General features: G+C 41.7%; 1 protein-coding gene across 11 annotated transcripts in view; it reads right to left on the bottom strand.

The window, feature by feature from the left end:
* The window catches only part of LTBP1 (latent transforming growth factor beta binding protein 1), a 444,191-nt gene that overhangs the window by 11,100 nt on the left and 411,153 nt on the right, over positions 1–21,938 (bottom strand). For all 11 annotated transcript variants that reach the window (XM_030921070.1, XM_030921073.1, XM_030921071.1 and 8 more), the window contains one exon: positions 45–167. In XM_030921070.1, coding sequence (XP_030776930.1) covers positions 45–167 — 123 coding nt within the window. The remainder of the gene's footprint in view (positions 1–44; positions 168–21,938) is intronic.

The raw sequence follows: 21,938 nt of genomic DNA, 5'->3' as shown, positions 1-21,938 counted from the left end.
TCAACCACAACTTAGCATCAAAGGAACAAGGTCATTTTGCTTACGGTCTTGGATGAAGTAGGGATCGGCTTCTGGAGCATACTGTTCACTGAAGTCAACCAAGGCGTCCCGTCCATATGGCTGCCGGCGTCCCGTCACAGGGATGTTACACAGCTGAGCATAGTCATCTAAGGAGTGGACAAGCAGCGTGAGGCCCCATCACTGTTGGCTCGCACCTGCCCCACCCCCTCGCAGCTCAGAGCGACGGGAATCTGCAGCCGCACCCTTCCACGTGTGCCTCTATCTCCTGCGTACCACGGAGCCTGGAAAGTGTCTGAATATCTTTTGACGGGAATTTTATACATCCTACAGTGACTGCTGTAGAGCATAATTCAGGTTCCAAATTGAAGATCAAAAATATTAGCTCAACAGTGGGTACACCACATCCCAGAGCAGTAAAGGGCTGAAAAAACGGAGCCATCTGAGAGTGCTTCAGGCCTTTTGGAAGGATGGCTTTATCTAAACCCATCAAGAGTTATCATCAAAAACATTTTTAAAGTAGAAAGTAGTCATTCTGACAGAGTGGTGCCTTTTCACTCTCTACAGACAGGAAAAAATGTATCTCTGGTGTCCAAAAATGATACAGCACCAGGCAAGGATGCTGCTTAAATTTAGTAGCCACTATTATAACTCTACAGTCCCTCTGGATAGCATTATAGCAATGCTGAGAGTCATAATAATCACGATAACAAGAACAGCAGTGGTATAAAGATAATAAGAACAGTAGTGTACTCCTGGATTAGTGAGCACAGCTTTCATGCAGGAGGTGGGAGTGTGCTACATATTGTTCTAAGCACTTAATATACACCAATGCACTAAAACACTCACACCACCCTATGAAGAGGTTGTACCATCTCCATTTTACCAGTGAGGAAACAAAAGCACAGAGAGGTTACATGACAGCTGCTGTGTGGCAGCACATGGTTTGAAGTCAGAAATGAAGCTTCAGAGTGCAGTTTTCACATTTGTCTCTCCTGCAATGATCTCAGCTCCTTTGAAATTCCTGTCCTTAGCATCTCTGCACCGCAGCTAGACTCATCTGTGGTTTCCACGTCGTGAGGCCGTATCGCTGTTCCACACTGGTCAGCCCCATGGCCCCCTGACTCCTAGACTCCCCTTTACTCCTCCCCCTAGGACCCACCAGTGCATGGGATTTTGGTTCTCCATTTTGTCCTGGGGTTACTGAAGTTTCAATGCTTTTCACGATCCCAGGCTCTTGCCTACATTTAAGGACAGAGTTACTGAGAAGGCCTAGGGAGGGAAACTGTAGAAAGGACAACTTCATGTTCTGAGTATGTTCCAGAAAATACACTCTCCAAAGATACATGTAGCAGCTGGCGAAATTCTGGGGCTCCACGGATGTCAACAGCTCTGTTAGGACTGTGAGGTGCAGGCAAGGCTACAGGCCCCAGGACCAGATGGACATGAGTGTCCTGGCAGTCACACAAGGCAATGGCCGCATTTGCCTGGAATTTTCCTCTATTGTGTTTATTCTTGTAACATTCAAAAAACAAAACAAAACAACAACAACAACAAAAAACACCACTAAAGGCAATACTGTGAACCCTGAAGGCTTCCTTTTATCAGCTCCTACTTAAATGACTGGAGGAAGGAGGGTGAAGAATGAAAGGTGTGTGTGTACGCATGTGCACACGTGCACACACACATTCTCAGGATTGCCCAAAGCAAGTGTAAGGCCAGAAAAGACCTTGAACCACTGGATAGGGCAGGATTCTGGCTTCCCTGTCTAAAATTCTCCTTATGTGGAAGCATTCCAGGAACAACATTCAGACTCCAGACATCCCAGCACTTTTGCATGAAACCATTCTGTGTGAAATATTAATTTCATTAAGGAAATAGCCGAACCTGGAAAAAGATTCTTGACTCGAAAGAAAAGAACTACTTCAAACAGAGAGAGCACAAATGGCTGTCAGTTCTGCTTAAAGTTTGAAAACACAGAATTAAGGATTTGTTTGCAAGAGCAAAATTGCTGACATGTTTATAAGTTTCAAGAACTGAGGTCATCTTCTCCCATGATTTTTTATATACATTTGTTGTACGTCTGAAAGAGAGACTTGTTCCATATTTTATATTCAAGCCACAGTTGTGATCTAGAGGAGATATTAAAAATGAATTAATCCTGGTACTTATTTTTAATAAAATTTTATTTATTATTTTTTAAAGAAAGGGTCGGCTGGGCACGGTGGCTCCCACCTCAGGCCGAGGTGGTGGAACACAAGGTCAAGAGATGGAGACCATCCTGGCCAACATGGTGAAACCCAATCTCTACTAAAAACACAAAATTAGCTGGGTGTGGTGGCATGTACTTATAGTCCCAGCTACTCGGGAGGCCGAGGCAGGAGAATCGCTTGAACCCAGGAGGCAGAGGTTGCAGTGAGCTGAGATCGCGCCACTGCACTCCAGCCTGGGTGACAGAGCGAGACTCCATCTCAAAAAAACAAAACAAAACAAAACAAAACAAAACAACAACAACAACAACAACAAAAGGGTCTCGCTCTGCCACCCATGCTGGAATGTGGTGGCACCATTGTGGAATCGTGGTTCACTGCAGCCTCAAACTTCTGGGCTCAAGCGATCCTTTTACCTCAGCCTCCTGAGTAGCTGGAACTATAGGCACGAGCCACCAAACCTGGCTAAGTTTTGTATTTTTTGTAGAGACAGGGTCTCGCTATGTTGCCCAAGCCGGTCTCAACTTCTAGGCTCAAGCCTAGAAGATCCCTAAGTGCTGGGATTACAGGTGTGGGCTGCCGTGCTTGGCCAAGGTACTTATTTTATAAAGCAATATCCAGAGGTGGCTGAGCATCCTGCTGGATGCCTGTTAGCTGTCAGAGAAGCTTTGCTGAGACTTGAGGTCCAGGGATGTCGAATGCCATGATCAGGGCCTGGCCAGGGCAGCCACCTTCAATCCAGTGCACTCCCCTAGACATGCTTCCTCCATCAAAGAAATGAGATGGGCTTGAGTCTCTAAGCTGTCACTCTACAGCAATGCCAGAGGGAAAGACCGAACATGATGCTGAAGAGGAAGGGCAGGTTCCTGTTCCTATGCAATGTTTAGGAACAGCTCCCTGCAAAAGGTGGACCTGAACTGAAACTAAGTAGGTATGTAGGAATTATGTTGCAGAAAAAGATATTTTGGATTAATTTTTAAAAGCACATACTCAAAGGCATCAAGAAAGAAAACTAAGTTGTTTTTTGGAATTACCAAATGGTTCCTAAAGAAGTCTTCTGACTAGACTAAGGCTAGGGAAGCGGGCAGTGGAGGGTAATTGGTTGCGGGAGGTATTTCTGGGATACTCTACATCCTCCTTCCTTTCCTTTCTTCCTCTGCCATGCATTTTTTTCCTCTTAAAATGCTAGAGCGTGTTGCGCTTTGCTGCTTCACTTTTCTCTAACACATTCACATTCCAAGCTCCAAGACAGTTTTGGTCAGTGATCAAAACATCCTTTCTGCACCACGTCTTCTCTTTTGTATCTGAAGATGTGCTAGAGTCCTGTCATCACCAGGAAATATATTTTAAGTTATTTTTCTGGGAGCCTGCACAGGTCTGTCCTAATCCATCCACGCTGCCCTTGCCATTGTGCACATGTGCCCTGATTCTCGGCCAGGATCATGGGGTAATGGGAAGAACACGGGCTTCGGAGGTGGAAGCTGGGGCTCAAGTCCTGATTGCACCACTTACTCCCCAGCTTAGCAGTTCTGGGCAAGCCTCAGTTTCCACATCTGTAACACAGGAACAAGAATTCTTGTTTGTCTACATCTGTGTTACTGACATGTAAAAAAATGAGGTAATATTGTGAAACTATTTTTACAATTTGAAGCACCAAGAAAATGGAGAATCCAATTTTTTCTTGTGGGTGACATCGCTAAGTCCCTAGTGAACATTTGGAAATAAATGAAAAAAAAATTTTTTAAAGACAGTATTATAATGAGTGAGTGATTTACATTTTAATGTTAACAAAACATAAAAGCAGTGATCAACAGGCAAATAATTGTGCAGTGAATTAAGAGCAATGGAAGAACGGTCCACAGGTGTTTCTAAATCTCGTTTCAAGACTATTTGGAGTTTTTAAATAGGTAGAGGGAAACTAGCTCAGTAAATAGAGAAGTCTTCCTAGACTTCCTCTCAAACAAGGCACAAAACTTGACTGCCTTGTTTAAATTGACTGCCTAAATTTAATTACTTGGTTGGACAGTGATAAAGTATGAACAACAGCACATTTTAACATTAGATCATCAGGACTCAAAAAGTACAGGGGAAAAACTGATGTCCAAGAATTTTTAGTACAGGCCTAAATCAGATGTGTCTTACATAGAGAATATGTTAATAGAAGAGAGTAGGTTTATAGAAGTGGATTTCACCATCTTTCAGGAAAGCAATGGGAATATCAGGAAATATTTTAATGTCTTGGGCAAGTCATCCTCTTTAGGATCTCGGTACAGGCAAATTTCTAGCATGTGCTGGACCTCTGAGCACCCCAAGCCACAAGCAGAACCCATTCTAGCTAGGTAGCGGCTTGGCCTTGGTTATCTCTATGACTAGGTCACTGCTAAAGTCCAGCTTGGGGGACTGCATGAACTGTGGTTGGCTGAGAGTACAGAGCCCAAGAATAGCAGATCCCTGAATTATTTCCATAACTTCCTACAAAAACCCACAAGAAACTCTTGGCCGCTACTTCATCCAGCTCAACATGTGGAGATGAACACATTTTCTATCCTTAGAATCTTTGTCTTTCTCCAAAACACCCTTTACTTATGGACATCAAGAACAATTAGTCACCTCCTTGTCTGGGGCTTGGTGCAGAGGAAAAGTTTTTGCTTAGCAGGGCTTGCCCTGGGAGATGCACTTTGGAGACAGTCCCATCTGAGACCCCATACAATGTGTCCATCTGGAATCTAGCCAAATACCAATGGGAAAAGAACAGGAAATGGAACCAGTCACACCTCAAAGATCCTCCCCCATCCACTGCATTCCCCATGCCCCAAGGGCAAATGCTTAGCTCTTGATCAAAGCTATGAAAGATACACAAGGGATGCTATGGGACACCATCGCTAAGTGGTCTAAACAATATCCAGGCCACTGATCACACTAATTCCCCTGGCATGGCTGATTCATATGACAAATACTGTTGCTTTTCATCTTAAATTGAAAAAAGAAAAGGTTTACAAATGATCCCCTGGAGCCTGTGGGTGTGGGGCCCCTGCTGTTGGCAGCAATGGGAGGAACATTACTATATCCTTACTATAAGAAATCTCCATTCTTGATGACAGACACATGTGCAGGGCAGTCTGGACAGTCACATGTCACAATGCTACCCTAGCATGTGAGGAGACCAGGAGGTAAAGTTTTAATTCTGACTGAGGCAAATTAAATTCAGCTGTTTTTAGAAATGGTAGAGAGGTTGCAATTTCCTTTTGCACACATCAGGGCTAAAAATGCAATGCTCTGAAGTTTGAACTGTGTTATTTTCAAATATAAGAGAAACAAGGACCAATTCTCATGCATTAAGAAAAACAGATCAGTGCTAGGCGCAGTGGCTGACACCTGTAATCCCAGCACTTTGGGAGGCTGAGGTGGGCAGATCACTTGAGCCCAGGAGCTTGAGACCAGCCTGGCCAACATGGTGAAACCCCATCTCTACAAAAAAATATTCACAAATTAGCCAGGCATAGTGGCACACTGAGGCTACAGGATCATCTGAGCCCAGTTAAGTCCAGGCTGCAGTGAGTTGTGATTGTGCCACTGCACTCCAGCCTGAGCAGAGTGAGACCCTATCTAAAAAAAAAAAGAGAGAGAGAAAGAAACAGAAAAGTGGGTCACATTCTACTACTACAATTTCTAGACTAGGTATTTTTCTTACAGGTTTAAACATGGATTAATGACAATGGTGTTTAAAACACACAACTAGGAAACAGAGGGAGGAGATAAAGAGAATGAAATGACTGTCTCCTCCAGTGACTGAGAAGCCAGCATTATAATAGGCACTACTCTGTTTTTCCCCCAAGACAGAGTCTCGCTCTGTCACCCAGCCTGGAGTGCAGTGACGCAATCTCGGCTCACTGTAACCTCTGCCTCCCAGGTTCGAGTGATTCTTCTGCCTCAGCCTCCTGAGTAGCTGGGACTACAGATGTGCGCCACCATGCCCGGCTAATTTTTGTATTTTTAGTAGAGATGGGGTTTCACTATGTTGGCCAGGTTGGTCTTGAGCTCTTGACCTCGTGATCCACCCGCCTCGGCCTCCCAAAGTGCTGGGATTACAGGCATGAGCCACTGCACCCAGCCAATGGGCACTTTTCTTTAAACGAAATTAGCAAAAGATACGAAATTAGAAAAATGTTGGCCATTTACAGAACATTCCACTCTGTACCAGTAAAGAACGGTGGAAGAGAGACCTCTGTTGGTATTGCCACAACACTGTGAGACTGGACGTCTGCCTGGGTGTCTGTCCTGCTTTTTATCCCGGAATACATTCCTGCTTACAGTCTCCGGTGAATAGGCAGCAACACTCCTTCCCTGAAACCAAAATATGTGGCGTCGTGACGCAGAATTGGATACACTGCAAACGCTTGGAATCAAGAGACTTGGGTTCTAGTCCTTGTTTCTCCACTTCCTAGTTCCTTGGTCTGGACACGTTTCTTTGAGCCTTAGTTTCTCCATTTATTGCACGGAATTATGGTACTCTTTGCCTTAGCTCTATTACAAGTGATTCATTCATTGCTTCATTCGGTAACCGACTGGCTGATGCATTCCTATAACAAAAAGCTGAGAATATGACAGATAGGGTGGGGCTTGAGAGTACGGAAAGATGTGACAATAGTTAATCAGGGCACATGCAATAACTTATCAGGATCACAGAGGCAATGACTAAAGTCGTCCTGGAAGAGCTGGGAAAGGCTTCAGCTTGAAAACAGCATCTGCAGCCAGGAGGTTAACCAGGTAGAAGAGGAAGGAAGGTAACTCAGAGAGAGTCATACGCATATATAATAGATAAGAAAGCATTAGGGAAGCTAGGCTGGGCACCGTGGCTCACGCCTATAATCCCAGCACTTTGGGAGGCCGAGGCGGGTGGATCACCTGCAGTCAGGAGTTCCAGACCAACCTGATCAACATGGTGAAACCCCGTCTCTACTAAAAATACAAAAATTAGCCGGGCGTGGTGGCAGGCGTCTGTAGTCCCAGCTACCTGGGAGGCTGAGAAAGGGAAATGCTTGAACTCAGGAGGCGGAGGTTGCAGCGAACCGAGATCGCGCCACTGCACTCCAACCTGGGTGACAGAGCGAGACTCTGTCTCAAAAAAAAAAAAAAAAAAAGAAAGAAAAAAGAAAGAAAAGAAAAGCAAAGAAAGCATTAGGGAGCTAACTACTGTAGATGCAGGCTACCGAACAATTGAAAACAGAAGAGTTAGCTAACATGCACTATTAAGTTCCTATGTACCAGACACTACTTTTGCATACACTGTTTCATTTAAAACTCAGAACTCTATGAAATAATCGTAATTAGCTCCTTTTGTTTCCAATAAGAAAACTACACTTTTTAATAGCATAACTTGCCTTGCCCAAGGTGAGGTGAGGGATTTGAACCTAAAGTGGTCTATTTGCCAAACCATGTTCTTTCTACTCCACAGCTGCCCTTCTGAAACCCTGGGAAAAAAATTATTAAATACACTCCCTAGACCTTAAGCATCAGGTAAGCACTGAGTTCAGCAATAAGCATTTGTGACTAAAATTCCAGGGAGAGTAATAACCATGAATACTGATGAGCTCAGCTCCACCAGGGGCAGCTCCATCATTAGCAGGATTTATGTTTATTGAATTTGCTCGATTTATTAGGTGAAAGAGATCAAATTGCTTAATGTTCAATTAAATTGTACTTGTCGAGGACAGGGAAGTAATGAAGTCTAAAGTCTTGGCAAGGTTTATATTCTGTGGGACTCCTGTAAATGTTAATACTCTAAGGAGACTCACGGGCCATAGACCAACCACGTTCCCACTCCCAACCTTCACCTAACGTTACCCTTCTCATTTTAGTGACTCCCAGAGTTTCTCAACAGACTGCTGTTTATGTAGCAAGACAAAATGAAGAAAGAGATTTGTTGGATAGAAATATAAAAACAGTGGTTCCCTTTGCATTTTAAAACCTGGATTCAAACATTTATACTATTGTAATAGTATTAAACTGTGCCACACACAATAACCTTAAAATAATGATTGCCAGTGTATCTGGGGCATAGGAAATATATTAAGTCTTATATCCAGGCAATTTCAGAGGAAATCAGGAATGAGACTTCCAAAATTGGTAAGAGACAAGACTGAACAACACAATAAACAAAGAGGCAAATGAAAAGAGGGTTCCACGTGTTAAATTTCCAAACTGATCTACTTCATATTTTTCCAGCTGCAAGGACAGGTAAACCACTTCATTTCCCCTTTCCTGCTCTTTAAATACCACTCTGAAGCAACAATCTGACACGCTGATTTTTTTTTTAATTATACATTACAAAGTACTTTTTTTTTCATTAACCAAGCAAGAATTATTTAAAAACAGGAACTAAGGCCGGGCACGGTGGCTCAAGCCTGTAATCCCAGCACTTTGGGAGGCCGAGACGGGCGGATCACGAGGTCAGGAGATCGAGACCATCCTGGCCAACACGGTGAAACCCCGTCTCTACTAAATATACAAAAAATTAGCCGGGCGATGTGGCAGGCGTCTGTAGTCCCAGCTACTTGGGAGGCTGAGGCAGGAGAATGGCGTAAACCCGGGAGGCGGAGCTTGCAGTGAGCCGAGATCACGCCACTGCACTCCAGCCTGGGCGACAGAGCAAGACTCCGTCTCAATAAAAAAAAAAAAAAAAAAACAAAAAAAACCCGGAACTAAGCATGTGCTTAAGATAAGAATAAACGGGAGGCTGCATTACGTCGCCAATGTAGTAAATGCCACTAAATTGTTCTCTTTAGAGTTCTTAATTTCATGTTCTGTGAAGTTCACTACAATTTTTAAAGAGTCAAGAGAAACAAAAAATACAGGAAGGGAAAATATTTAATATGTTAACTGTGGAATTCATCTAACTTTAACTGGCAAAATGAGGCAATAAGACTAGATGATCTCGAAGGTCCTTTCTAGCTTGCAGATTCTATGATTTTGAACGGAAAACATTCTTTTTTTTTTTTTAAAGACAGAGTTTCGTTCTTGGGCCCCAAGCTAGAGTGCAACGGCATGATCTCAGCTCACAGCAGCCTCTGCCTCCTGGGTTCAAGTGATTCTCCTACCTCAGCCCCCTGAGTAGCTGGGATTACAGGTGTGTGCCACCATGCCCAGCTAATTTTTTTTTTTTTTGTATTTTTTTAGTAGAGACAGGGTTTCACCATGTTGGCCAGGTTGGTCTCAAACTCCTGACCTCAGGTGATCCACCCGCTTTGACCTCCCAAAGTGCTAGGATTAAAGGTGTGAGCCACCACATCTGGCCTGAGCAGAAAACATTCTTATCATGGACTGTAAAACTCTTGGAGAGACAGTTTGTCTTTGAAACCTATGGCTGTAACATAAGGTAATCACCACTAGATGATGCTGTTACCTTCAGGTGGTGCCCATCTAGATAGTTTCAGAATGATGACAAACACGTAATTTAACAAACTGTAAGCGTGGACAGTCTAATCTTCCCCTGTATTATTTTGCTGAGGAAACTGAAGTTTACAGAAATTTTGTGATATTCCAAAGGTCAAGCCAGGATAAATTTTGTTTTCTTCTACTAAAAGTAATAAGTTATTAAATTATAAAGAAAATTGTTTTAATGTATTTTCATCTTGCTTTTTTTTTTTTTTAAAGCTTCATAGCAGAGAAAGCTGTTCTAATATTTAAGACTCTCTTAATATTCAGAAGTTCAGATCTCAAGGTTCTGAATAACAAAATACACCACTATCCATTATCATTATTGGAAAAGCAAGTTCTAGATAATTAATGTAATACGAAAATAACACTAAACATAGTCAATGACTAGTAATGAAAATGTATTCCATTCAATAACAGGAAGTAAGACATCACTGCAAAGTAAAAGATGGACTATTTTGAAATCCTGATTCTGTTTTATGATTTCTTTGTATTCTGCCATTTACTTCAATCTGAGATGACTCTCCTCTTTCCTTCCCTTCTGGATCTATTCACTATCACATATAGTCCTAGTAACTTCTGCTTCTGGCAGTGATTTATTTGGAAGGGGCTCACAGATTACCACATGAATGCCATTAAAAGTAATGGCAGGGCCAGGCATGGTGGCTCATGCCTATAATCCCAGCACTTTGGGAGACTGAGGTGGGCAGATCACAAGGTCAGGAGATTGAGACCATCCTGGCTAAGAAGGTGAAACTCTGTCTCTAATAAAAATACAAAAAATTAGCTGGGCATGGTGGCGGGCACCTGTAGTCCCAGCTCCTCGGGAGGCTGAGGCAGGAGAATCGCTTGAACCCAGGAGGCAAAGCTTACGGTGAGCTGAGATCGCACCACTGCACTCCAGCCTGGGCAACAGAGCGAGACTCTGTCTTGAGGGGGCGGGGAGAAAAAGGCAATAGCAAAAACCACAATTACTTTTGCACCAACCTAGTATTTTCTAGAATTGAGCAGTGCACAACCAGCACAACTGTTCACAACAGCTCAGCCTGCCACTGAGACTTAAAGCCCAGAAGGAAGCATAAGGAAGGCTTTTTGTATCAGAAGCCCTCCCAATGAGCTAATGATTTGTAATGTGCTTCTTTCTTAAGGTAGTGGCTACTGATGCTGAGCAAAACAATTACTTCCTAGCTTCTGCTCCCTGCAGATTTGTAAATACAAGAACCTGGTCATTCTAAGAACTTTCTTGATGTTTTTCTCCCAATCATAAGGGGCATAATCTATCTGTGGCATAAAAGGAGAATAAAATTTCCTTCATCCCTCCTCTGCCCGGCTTGCCTGCCCTGGCCATGAGGTCACTGTTTAACAGATATGGGTAGCCAGCAGCTTTGTTCTAGCCATAGTTATATTATTAGGTTCATAAAGAAGACGTCAAAAGAAATTCAAATGTTAAGTTGAATTCAAAACCTCAAACTTAGAACAGTGCTTAAGCAATTATGCACAGTGATTTTCTCAAAGTCAGACTCATCACAGTTCAGTCTTCTTAGAGTATACTTCAACTAGCACTATTTTCAAAGAGAAAAAAAGAGCAAATTTTATTTAAAATATGTGAAAGTAGGCTGGGTGCGGTGGCTCACACCTGTAATCCTAGCACTTTGGGAGGCCAAGGTGGGTGGACTGCCTGAGCTCAGGAGTTTGAGACCAGCCTGGGCAACACGGTGAAACCCCATCTGTACTAAAATAATAATAATAATAATAATAAAAATAGCCAGGTGTGGCTCTGGCGGCATGCGCCTATAGTCCCAGCTATGCGGGAGGCTGTGGCAGGAGAATCGCTTGAACCCGGGAGGTGGAAGTTTCAGTGAGCCAAGATTGCGCCACTACACTTCAGCCTATGGGACAGAGCGAGACTCTGTTTCCAAAAAAAAAAAAAAAAAAAAAAAAAAACTATCTATCTATCTATATTTATATCTAGATATATGAAACTAAAATGTTCACTAGAACAAATCAAGTAGTATCATACTGAACGGGCAATTCTAGAAAACTGAATGCCTATTCATCATCTCTGATTTCAAAGGAGAAAGTTTAACTTGCTAAGACTTTTACTTTGAGATAAATGTGATTGCTTGTTGATATAGTTTGACTTTGGGTCCCCACCGAAATCTCATCTTGAATTGTAATCCCGATCTGGTGGGAGGTGATTGGATCACAGGGCATTTTCCCCCATGCTGTTCTCACCATAGTGAGGGAGTTCTCAGGAGAGCTGATGGTTTCAAGTGTGGCACTTCCTCGCTCTTTCTCTCTTTCTGTCCTGTCGCCAGGTAAGAAGTGTCTGGCTTCACCTTCTGCCATGATTATAAGTCTCCTGAGGCCTCCCCAGCCATGAAGAACTGTTCTTTATAAATTATCCAGTCTCAGGTAGTATCTTTATAGCAGTGTAAAAACAGACAGATACACTTGTTAACTAACAATAAGTGTTGCTTTTTAGGATCAGATTGTTTACATGCATACCTGAATTTCTCTCCTTTCGCTCACACTAGAAAGATTTTAATAGGACACCAGTAAGATTATTATCATAATGAAATTTATTTTCTATTCAGAGTATTTTTTATAACAGAGAGTGGCCAAATACTTTCCTAGCACTTCCATGCAGTATGACTCTTAGGAAAAGTACCATGAATACAACTGAGACTCCAAGGCTCAAAGCTGTATAAGAAGTAAAATTTCAGAAGTGCTCATGTCACCAACGAGTAACCCATTAATCAAACTTCTCTCGCCTTGAGCTGTTCTCTAATGGCTGGTGAGGACACTGAGGCAATAGCTTCAATCAGTTTTCAAAACAGAGAGTTCATGCTACAATGCAGTCTAGCAAGGTCCACTGGTCCTCCCTGGCCGGCATTCCAAATGCTTGCTCACTCACCCGTAATCCAGGGAATTGGGGTTTGGGAATGGCAGCTTGTTCCAGGACACTCCTCCAGAGTTCTGTCTTCAGCAGTTTAGCAAGAAATGAAGGAGTAAGCTTTCCCCTCTATCAGGGTATTTTTAAATTTTATTTTAACTATTCTCACTTTGAGGCAAACCATGTTTACTTTTCTTCTGCTTTCAATGACTACAATAGGATCATAACCGGAATGTGGCTTCCTTGCCCATTGCTTTCTTTCCTTCCAGTGCACCTGCCCAAACATGGTTATTTGAAAAAAAAAACCCACATGTTAGCGTCTAGTATTTTTCCTCTTATGTACTGTCCATGCTTTTTGTACCTGGCTTCTCTGCCATTCATTCCTGCTTATTTAGCCTCTTTCACAAATCCAGTATCTTTTCCCCAGTTTAGTAAAAGAGGCCCTGACCATCCATAAAAGCCCTGTCCTGCTGGCAGCCATTGATCTGGTAGGGAATCTCAGTGGGGTGAGCATATCCCTTTAGGAGAATGTATCTGATTCCTACGGGAGGGCATGTATAGTTGGATAAAAGGTTCTATTTGTTTTTTCTATCTTAATGAAAATCACTGCAATGTAAGATACTGATTATAAAAACAGTACACATGAGAAAACTTGGGGTCCCCTGTTAGCACAGAAGCAAGAAGAAGGTGCTCGGCATCCTATCGTGGGCAGGGCAGACTCATTACTGCGAGGATGCAGGTACCACATCCTGATTTTCATTCTCTCATTGCCAACTGGCAATCAGGGTCCTGAATTTCTTCACCCACTAACCTCAGCTGGCCTAACACAGTAATTCTGCTACAGAAATAATGAAGTTCATTAAGCTCAGAACGTTAACACTTTCTGTGACATGTCTTAGGGTAAGGGCTTTTTTTTTTCTTGTTATTGTATATGTGTTAGTGCCTAAGAGAATCACATAATCAGAGAACCTGATAGGCCTTGCAATTTCAACTCAAAACTGAATTTAGACTTTGGATTTTAAGTTAAATGAGGATGAGGAGAATCTTATTAGGTTGGTAAACATTATTTAAATTTATTAGGGAATTTAATTTGCTGTGTTTCAAGTTTGGTTTACAAGATTTATAAGAGCTAATTAATTATTTATGAGGAAAATGCTTATTAGGATTGTGAGATGGAGACCGAAGTGTTCAAAATTTTAGTTAATAGAATTTATATGTAGAAATAACTTTTAAGTTTAATCCGTTCTTTGAGACATATAAACAGTCAACAAATAAAATTGATCGTATTTTATAGAAGGTTATTGGACTTACAAATAGGATGATAAAATGTGAAAGATGAAATCAAATTCTTAGGAATATCTAGGTTTTAACATTTAAAAATTGAGTACACTGAATGTTCATTAAAACCCAACATAAATGGTCCTTTCTGTGCATAAAGCCTCTCTTTGACTTCCTAACTTACACTGTAGGAGCCTGGCTGGGCACAGGTGGAGCTTCTCTGCAAGTACACAGGGGTATTCAGGTTTGTGCAATTCCCTGATCACCCTCCTATCCCTCATTGTCTTTGATTCTTGGCCCCTTTCAAAGAGATTTCTAGCACTGGATAACCAGGGAGCGGTGCATGATAAATGTTGACTCATTTCCTAGAACTGGATTTGATTCGTAATAATTGCTAACGCCTTTGGCTATGGCACATTTACTGTAGGCCAATCCTCTCCCATGCATGATCACATTTAACCCTCATGAGCATGTCAGAGCCATGCATGGATGTCGAAGAAATCACTAGGATTTCAACTGAGGAAATTAACATAAGGAACACATTACATCAAAGAGCTACTTCGAATTTGAATTCAATAATGAATTTTATTTTGCAATGATCTTTTGATAGTAGTAGAAGTATTTTCAACCTTTCTTCGGGAGGGGTGAGAGAAAGCTTTCTAAATAAATAAAAGAGTCCTTTCTTTCTTCTTTTTTTGGGACAGAGTCTGGCTCTGTTGCCCAGGCTGGAGTGCAGTGGCACAATCTCAGCTCACTGCAACCGCCGCCTCCCAGGTTCAAGTGATTCTTCTGCCTCAGCCTCCAGAGTAGCTGGGACTACAGGCACGTGCCACCATGCCCAGGTAATTTCTGTATTTTTAGTAGAGACAGGGTTTGGCCATATTGGTCAGGCTGGTCTCGAACTCCTGACCTCATGATCCTCCCGCCTCGGCCTCCCAAAGTGCTGAGGTTACAGGTGTGAGCCACTGTGCCTGGCCAAGAGTCCTTTCAATGAGGAACAATGTAACTGGCTTACTGGCCATTTCATATAACATCCATTCAATCTAGTTCCATGGATACCAAGAGTTCAGTCCCACAGAACTGGAATACTTGCCTTTTAGAAAGATATTCTCTGTGCACACATGACAGCCACTCGATTTTGTAGGACTTTCATATCTTTGTAGTTTGATTTTAATTTTCCATTGTAAGTGACTAACGGTTACTGTTTCTTTAATTATAATGCTCAGGATCTATGACTGAAAGGATAAACGCTTTCATACTCATTGTATTAATTATCATAACCTCACAAAGAGGTCTCAACTTTGGATAAAGGAGGTTGAAGTAATGTGTCCAGTGCAATGTCACAGAGCCAGGACCAAAAGCAGAAAGAGATCCCTGGATTGCCTAAACCAAAGGCAGTGACCACTCACTATTTCACAAGCAGCGTGTTCCAAAGTGATTATTAACATTCTTTGGAAACATATTTCTTGGAAAAGCCTTTACACCGTGACTGCTGACAAGCCTTTTGCAACTATGGCCCAGTTACAACATTTTTTCAAGTTTAGTCCATGAGTCAAATCCCTGTCTTCCTTCACACCTCCAAGGGCATTATGAAACTTCTCGCCCTGAGATCTTTGGGAACATGTAAGAGCCATGCACGGATATGGAAGAAATCACTAGCAGAATTGTTTGAAGACATTCCAAATTATTTACTTTTGCAAAATGATATGAATAATTGGGTAGGTTAGATATTAGGAAGGACTGACAAATTTTCTGTCACAGCAAATGGTGAATTTATTACATAAAGTATCATTTGCAGATTTAAAAGACATAATATTTAGGAATAAATTATACTACTTACGCATTTCATTAAATACAACTTTACACCTGTTCCAGAGTTGTTTGCCTAGTACATAGTAGGCATTCAATAAATAATAAAGAACATGTAAGTAATTTAACTAAAACTGAAAACAGGTAAATTACAAATAATTTAGAGTTCATTTTAGGTCATTTACTTATCTCTTCGTATAAACTACAAGCTGTATCTAATTTATATATAGTAATAATCATTCTTCCTAGCATTATTTAAAGGAGTATGAATAACTCTGACAAATATCTTCTATTCTCTCATAGCAGTCTACATTTCTCAAAGGAAGTTGGATAAATACTGACATTGCTTTGACTCAACAGATCCTCACTAAGTGCCTATTCACATCATGCCTTTGTGCTTTATTCTTTTATTCAACAGGCATTAAACAAAATCCATTTGTTCTTTTATCAGTCCCAGAACTAGAATTTTTGATTCAGATGTATAAATCTGTCTCTTCAAACTGCTCTCAGCAACACTGAGAGGACCATGCCTCCGTATGTTGAACAATATTCATGTTTTATTAAACTTTGTTAACATTTTTCGATTTCTTTTATGGCACCTTCTGTTTCCTTTGGGACCTGATTTTTTAAAACCACTCTCATCTTTCTACACCTGAGTACGTAAGATTACCTGTGCTGTAGTACATTACATCGCCAATAGATGGCACTCTCCCAACACACTAGTTGTCCCATTTATCAAGTCTTTGTTCAGTTTACTTACAATGTCTAATTACTTTAACAATTTACTTATCAGAAATCTAATTATTTTAACAATATAAAAAGACACTGGGATCCCTGGGTACTTCAGATTCAAATATTCAAATATGTATAATTTTCTTTCATTTGCAGATCAACAGATTTTGATTTCCATGAGATAATGGTACCCTCTATCTTGTGATTCTTATGTACATTTTCCAGAACATTTAAGCTTATGTTATTTTTTTTCAGATGAAGTCTCGCTGTGTTGTCCAAACTGGAGTGCAGTGGCACGATCTTTGCTTACTGCCACCTCCACCTCCCGGGTTCAAGCAATTCTTGTGCCTCCAGTCTCCAGAGCAGCTGGGATTGCAGGCATGCACCACCATGCCCGGCTAATTTAGTAGAGAGGGGGTTTCACCATGTTGGCCAGGCTGGTCTCAAACTCCTGACCTTAAGTGATCTGCCCACTTCTGCCTCCCAAAGTGCTGGGATTACAGGTGTGAGCCACCACACCCAGCCATTAAGCTTATACTTTTAAGAGTAGCAAAAGAATAGGCGGGGCGCGGTGGCTCAAGCCTGTAATCCCAGCACTTTGGGAGGCCGAGACGGGCGGATCACGAGGTCAGGAGATCGAGACCATCCTGGCTAATATGGTGAAACCCCGTCTCTACTAAAAAATACAAAAAAAAAAAAAAAAAACTAGTCGGGCGAGGTGGCGGGCACCTGTAGTCCCAGCTACTCGGGAGGCTGAGGCAGGAGAATGGCTTAAACCTGGGAGGAGGAGCTTGCAGTGAGCTGAGATCCGGGGACTGCACTCCAGCCTGGGCGACAGAGTGAGACTCCGTCTCAAAAAAAAAAAGTAGCAAAAAATAAAAACATTAAAAAATCATTTTAGATTAAGTGATAGGCATCACTAAAAGTTTTATTTACTGAGAATTATTGACTTGCTTTAGTTCATTAGTCCATTGAATATATAGTTTTTTTGTTATTCCTGCCAATGTGTCTGGGGCTACAGATTTGATGACACATTGCCTCTAATTTATTATGCTCATTGTTAGCTCTAAAATCAGTTTTTCTTTTAGCACACAACGTGTGAGACAATTTTTAAATCTTAGCTTTAATTCTTCACTTTGTTACTCTTCTATTCTAAGGGAGACTATTTAAGATGTGCTTTGAGATCATGGAGAGAAAAATACTCGAATAACACTGAAGAGGTTAGAACGCAGATTCTGGAGGCAGGGTGCCTGGATTTGAATCTTCCACTTACTGGTATATGACCACTAACAGGTAGCTTAACCTTGCTGTGCCTCAGATCCTCTGCCAGAAAAAGGAGGGATAGTATTCTCCCTTATCCACTGGGGATATGTTCCAAGACCCCCAGTGGATGCCTTAAACTGCAGGCAGTACTCAACCTTATATATATGATTGATTTCTATCAGATAATGGAGCTGCTACTAACGGACTAACGGGCAAGTAGCATACACAGTATGGACACCATGGACAAAGGGATGGTCCGCGTGCTGGGCGGGACACCACAGTACTCAGAATTGCATGCAATTGAAAACTTACGAGTTGTTTATTTTTGGAATTTTCCCCTTAATATTTTGGACCGTGGTTGACTGTGGGTCACTGAAACCAGATAAGGCGGAGGACTACTGTAACTGTATACCTAAGATGGCTTGGCAAGTTAAATCTCTCAATAGATGGAAAACGTGTTGACAGTGCCTGGCACTGTGCTATGTATATATTAGTTATCATTTTTATTATCACTTAGATTCAGAAAAACCAAGCAACAGAAAATCCATATTCCAATAAACTCCATATCCAACCAAAGGCCTCAAAGTTGTGATAACTCTACGACTTTCTTCTCGCATAGCGCTAGAAATTCTCAGCAAGATCAAACAATGACCACCCTGTCTTCATTTATGAAATGGATACAGTGGCTCGTTTTTCCTGACTTGGTTTCCCAAACAGCTTTGTCTCTCAGGGGCTGACATGACATCACAATAAAGATCACAAATTTGAGGATCCTCCCAAAACAGTTTAGCCACCAAAGTCATTTTAAGAGAGGCAGGATCAGCGGGTATTGTGAAAGGGGAAGGAGAAGAGAAGTCAGGGGCTGGAATGGGGCAAGGAAGGCCTCCAGCAGTCTGAATGGGGAGACGGTCAGTCCATGATACATCCATGGTGGAGGAGAAATCAGGAACTTCCTCCTAGTGCAGTCTGCGGTCTGGCCTCTAAGACTTCAGTGGAGCATTGAAATGGGATCCTAAGCAGCCCCAGCAATGTATGAATTCTACAATTAAGCAATTCTCCTTATGTAAAGTTCTCCCGACACAATCCATCACCCTCATTTCCCCTGCATGTGGTACCAATATGCAAGATGCCATGTAACTTCAGAGAACACTATTTAAGCAGCCACTCCTACCTCCTCCACCTACCAGTATTCTCAGATGTAGTTGCTGCTTTAGCAAGAATTAGTGCCCATGACCTACTGGACCAGAAGTGTGAAAGCTCGTTCTGGAGCCAAAGCTTTACTTTACACTGCACTTTAATGCTTAAAGCTGATGACAAGTGGTGCGATTTATTCCTTAAATTCCTCCAGCACTGATTCCATCAGTAACGAATTGTTCCCCAAAGCCTTAGGAGTACTGCACTCCTAAGGCAAATGGGATGCTTGATGTCTGACAGGCTGGGATTAGTCCTGTGCTCAGATGAAGAGATAGATAATGTGGTCCTTCTCAACGATCAAGATATCCGGGAACAGTATATTTAAAAGGTTCAATGGCAGAAACTATGAACTAACTAGTTTTAAAATTCACATATTCTTTGCTTCCTTTATGATAAATGACTACCAGCATTAACGTAGGTTTTAACAAAATAAAGTTAGATGCTATTAGATGTCTCTAGAGCTTTGCTTCCTGCTCAGAGGAAGCAGCAGCAGCAGCAGCAGCAGCTTGGGACTTATCAGAAATGCAGAATCCTGTGCCTCCCACCCCACCCCATCTTTTGCAAGTGAGAAACCAGCATGTTTTTTGATAAGCTCTCCCAGGTAACTGACATGCCCATTAATGTTTACAAAGCAGTGGTCTAGAACAGAAAGTCTTACATTAAGAACAATTATTTCTGCATTTGTCTACGCTTAATTTGTGTTCACATGCTATTTAGGTAACTATGCATTTTATAAGATCCTTTGGATTTTCATTACATTTGAAAATGCATTTGATCTGAGATACCTAGTAGTAGCAGCCATAGTTGTTAGTATCTTCTGAAAATGTACCATGTGTCAAACACTATTTGAAGTGTTCATGTATTATTTAATTCTTACAACCCACCCTGAAAGGCAGATATTATTTTCACATGAGAAACTGAAGTACAGAGACAGAAAATTAACAAGGTCATGGGGATAAGAAGTTGCCAAACCAGGATGCAAAGCCAGGCAACCTGGTTCTAGAGCACATGGGCTAACCCTGATGCCCTGAGGCTCCTCTTAGTTCACTCCACTCCAGCAAACATGTGCTTTGCAACAAGAGATGGTTTTGTGTAAATGTGACTACACGATCAGGTGCCAACTAAGGGAATGCCAACTAATCACAGGACCTGTGGAAAAGTTTAATTTCACTGTGTACTTCTCTCTGGATTCAGAATAGATGATCCATAAGCCTAGTTCTAGGTCTATAATTTTGGTAGTATAAAAGAAAAGTTCCCCTGTGTCTACCAAATACAAAAAATTAGCTGGGAGTGGTGGTGCATGCCTGTAATCCCAGCTACTTGGGAGGCTGAGGCAGGAGAATCGCTTGAACCTGGGAGGCGGAGGTAGCACTGAGCTGAGATCGCATCACTGCACTTCAGCCTGGGTGACAGAACGAGACTCTGTCCAAAAAAAAAAAGAAGTTCCTTCGGGGCTGCCTCCCTAATTCCTACACTTCAACAGATACATTTCGAAAGCAGTTTTCAACATGCATTTCCTAGAACCCTGGGGTCCTTCACAGGTGCCTCCAGAGCCTAAGTAGTTGTTCTCGCCAACCAGCCCACCCAGCATTTTAATGTCAATGAATTTGTATGCTGGAGGTTAAAATTATAATACAGTTAACAAACAAACTACCATTGTTTTAAAAAGTAACAGATTGGAAAGCACTGATTTTGGTTTGGCTGACCATGTACACTAGAGATTCTTTTTGGACATTTCATCATAATAACTGTGGATATACAAACTAGAAATTGTATAGCAATGAAGCTAATCTTTTTTTTTTTTTCACTTTGGCATGTGGTATCTTTTTTCCCCGATACTCTGTATTCTTCCAAAAATATTATATAATATATACTTCTTCATATGTATTTGTTCTAATCCACTTTTTAAAATGTTTTTGAAAACTTTAGTTGAAAACTATTTATGCAATATTCTGAAATCCATATTTTCAGAATAGATTTAATATTTAGAATATTGCTACATTATTCAAATATTCATTTCTCATAACAAAATACTGGAACGTTTTTAAACCTAGTCAATTAAATAGAGTGTAAATTTTTACAGTGTTTTGGGGGAATAATTTTATTTATCTATTTGAGACAGGGTCTGGCTCTGCTGCCCAGGATGGAGTGCAGTGGTACGATCTTGGCCCACTGCAACCTCTGCCTCCTGGGCTGAAGCCATCCTTCCACCTCAGCCTCGCAAGTAGCTAGGACTAGAGGTGTGTACCACCACACTTGGCTAATTTTTGTATGTTTTGTAGAGATGGGTTTCACTGTGTTGCCCAGGCTGGTCTCAAACTCCTGACCTCAGGCAATCCACCACCTCGACCTCCCAACATGCTGGGACTTCAGGCATAAGCCATGGTGCCAGCCAGGATAATATCATAAATTTAAAATGTACACACTTAGCCTGGTATTTTCATTTGTTGAAATTTTCTTACTGAGCCATTCCTGCAGGTACATACATGGAGGTTCACTGCAGCATTGTTTATGGGTACCTACCCAAAGGCAATGAAATCATTATATCAAAAAGATACCTGAATTTGTGTGTTCATGGCAGCACTACTCACAACAGCAAAGAGATAGAATCAACCTAAGTGTCCTTCGATGGAGGAATGGATAAAGACATTTCCTTTTGGGTAGGTGCCTAGTTAGTGGGATTGCCAGGTAGTTCTATTTTTAGTTCTTTGAGAATCTCCATACTGTTTTCCATAAAGGCTGTACTTTTTTTTTTTTTTTTTTTTTTTTTTGAGATAGAGTCTCGCTCTGTTGCCCAGACTAGATGGAGTACAGTGGCATGATCTCGGCTCACTGCAACCTCCGCCTCCCAGGTTCAAGCTATTCTCCTGCCTCAGCCTCCCGAGTAGCTGGGATTACAGGTGTGCGCCACCAGGTCTGGCTAATTTTTTGTATCTTTTAGTAGAGATGGGGTTTCACTGTGTTAGCCACTAACACAGTGGTCTTGATCTCCTGACCTTGTGATCCGCCTGTCTCGGCTCCCCAAAGTGCTGTGATTACAGGCATGAGCCACCATGCCCGGCCAAAACAATGTAATTTTTAAACAACTGCATGGAATCTGTTTT

The sequence above is a fragment of the Rhinopithecus roxellana genome, chromosome 17 (genome assembly GCF_007565055.1).
Source record: "Rhinopithecus roxellana isolate Shanxi Qingling chromosome 17, ASM756505v1, whole genome shotgun sequence".
In the NCBI taxonomy this organism is placed as follows: domain Eukaryota; kingdom Metazoa; phylum Chordata; class Mammalia; order Primates; family Cercopithecidae; genus Rhinopithecus; species Rhinopithecus roxellana.
The sequence above is the reverse complement of the archived record's forward strand: the minus strand, read 5'-3'. Positions and strand labels throughout refer to the sequence as shown.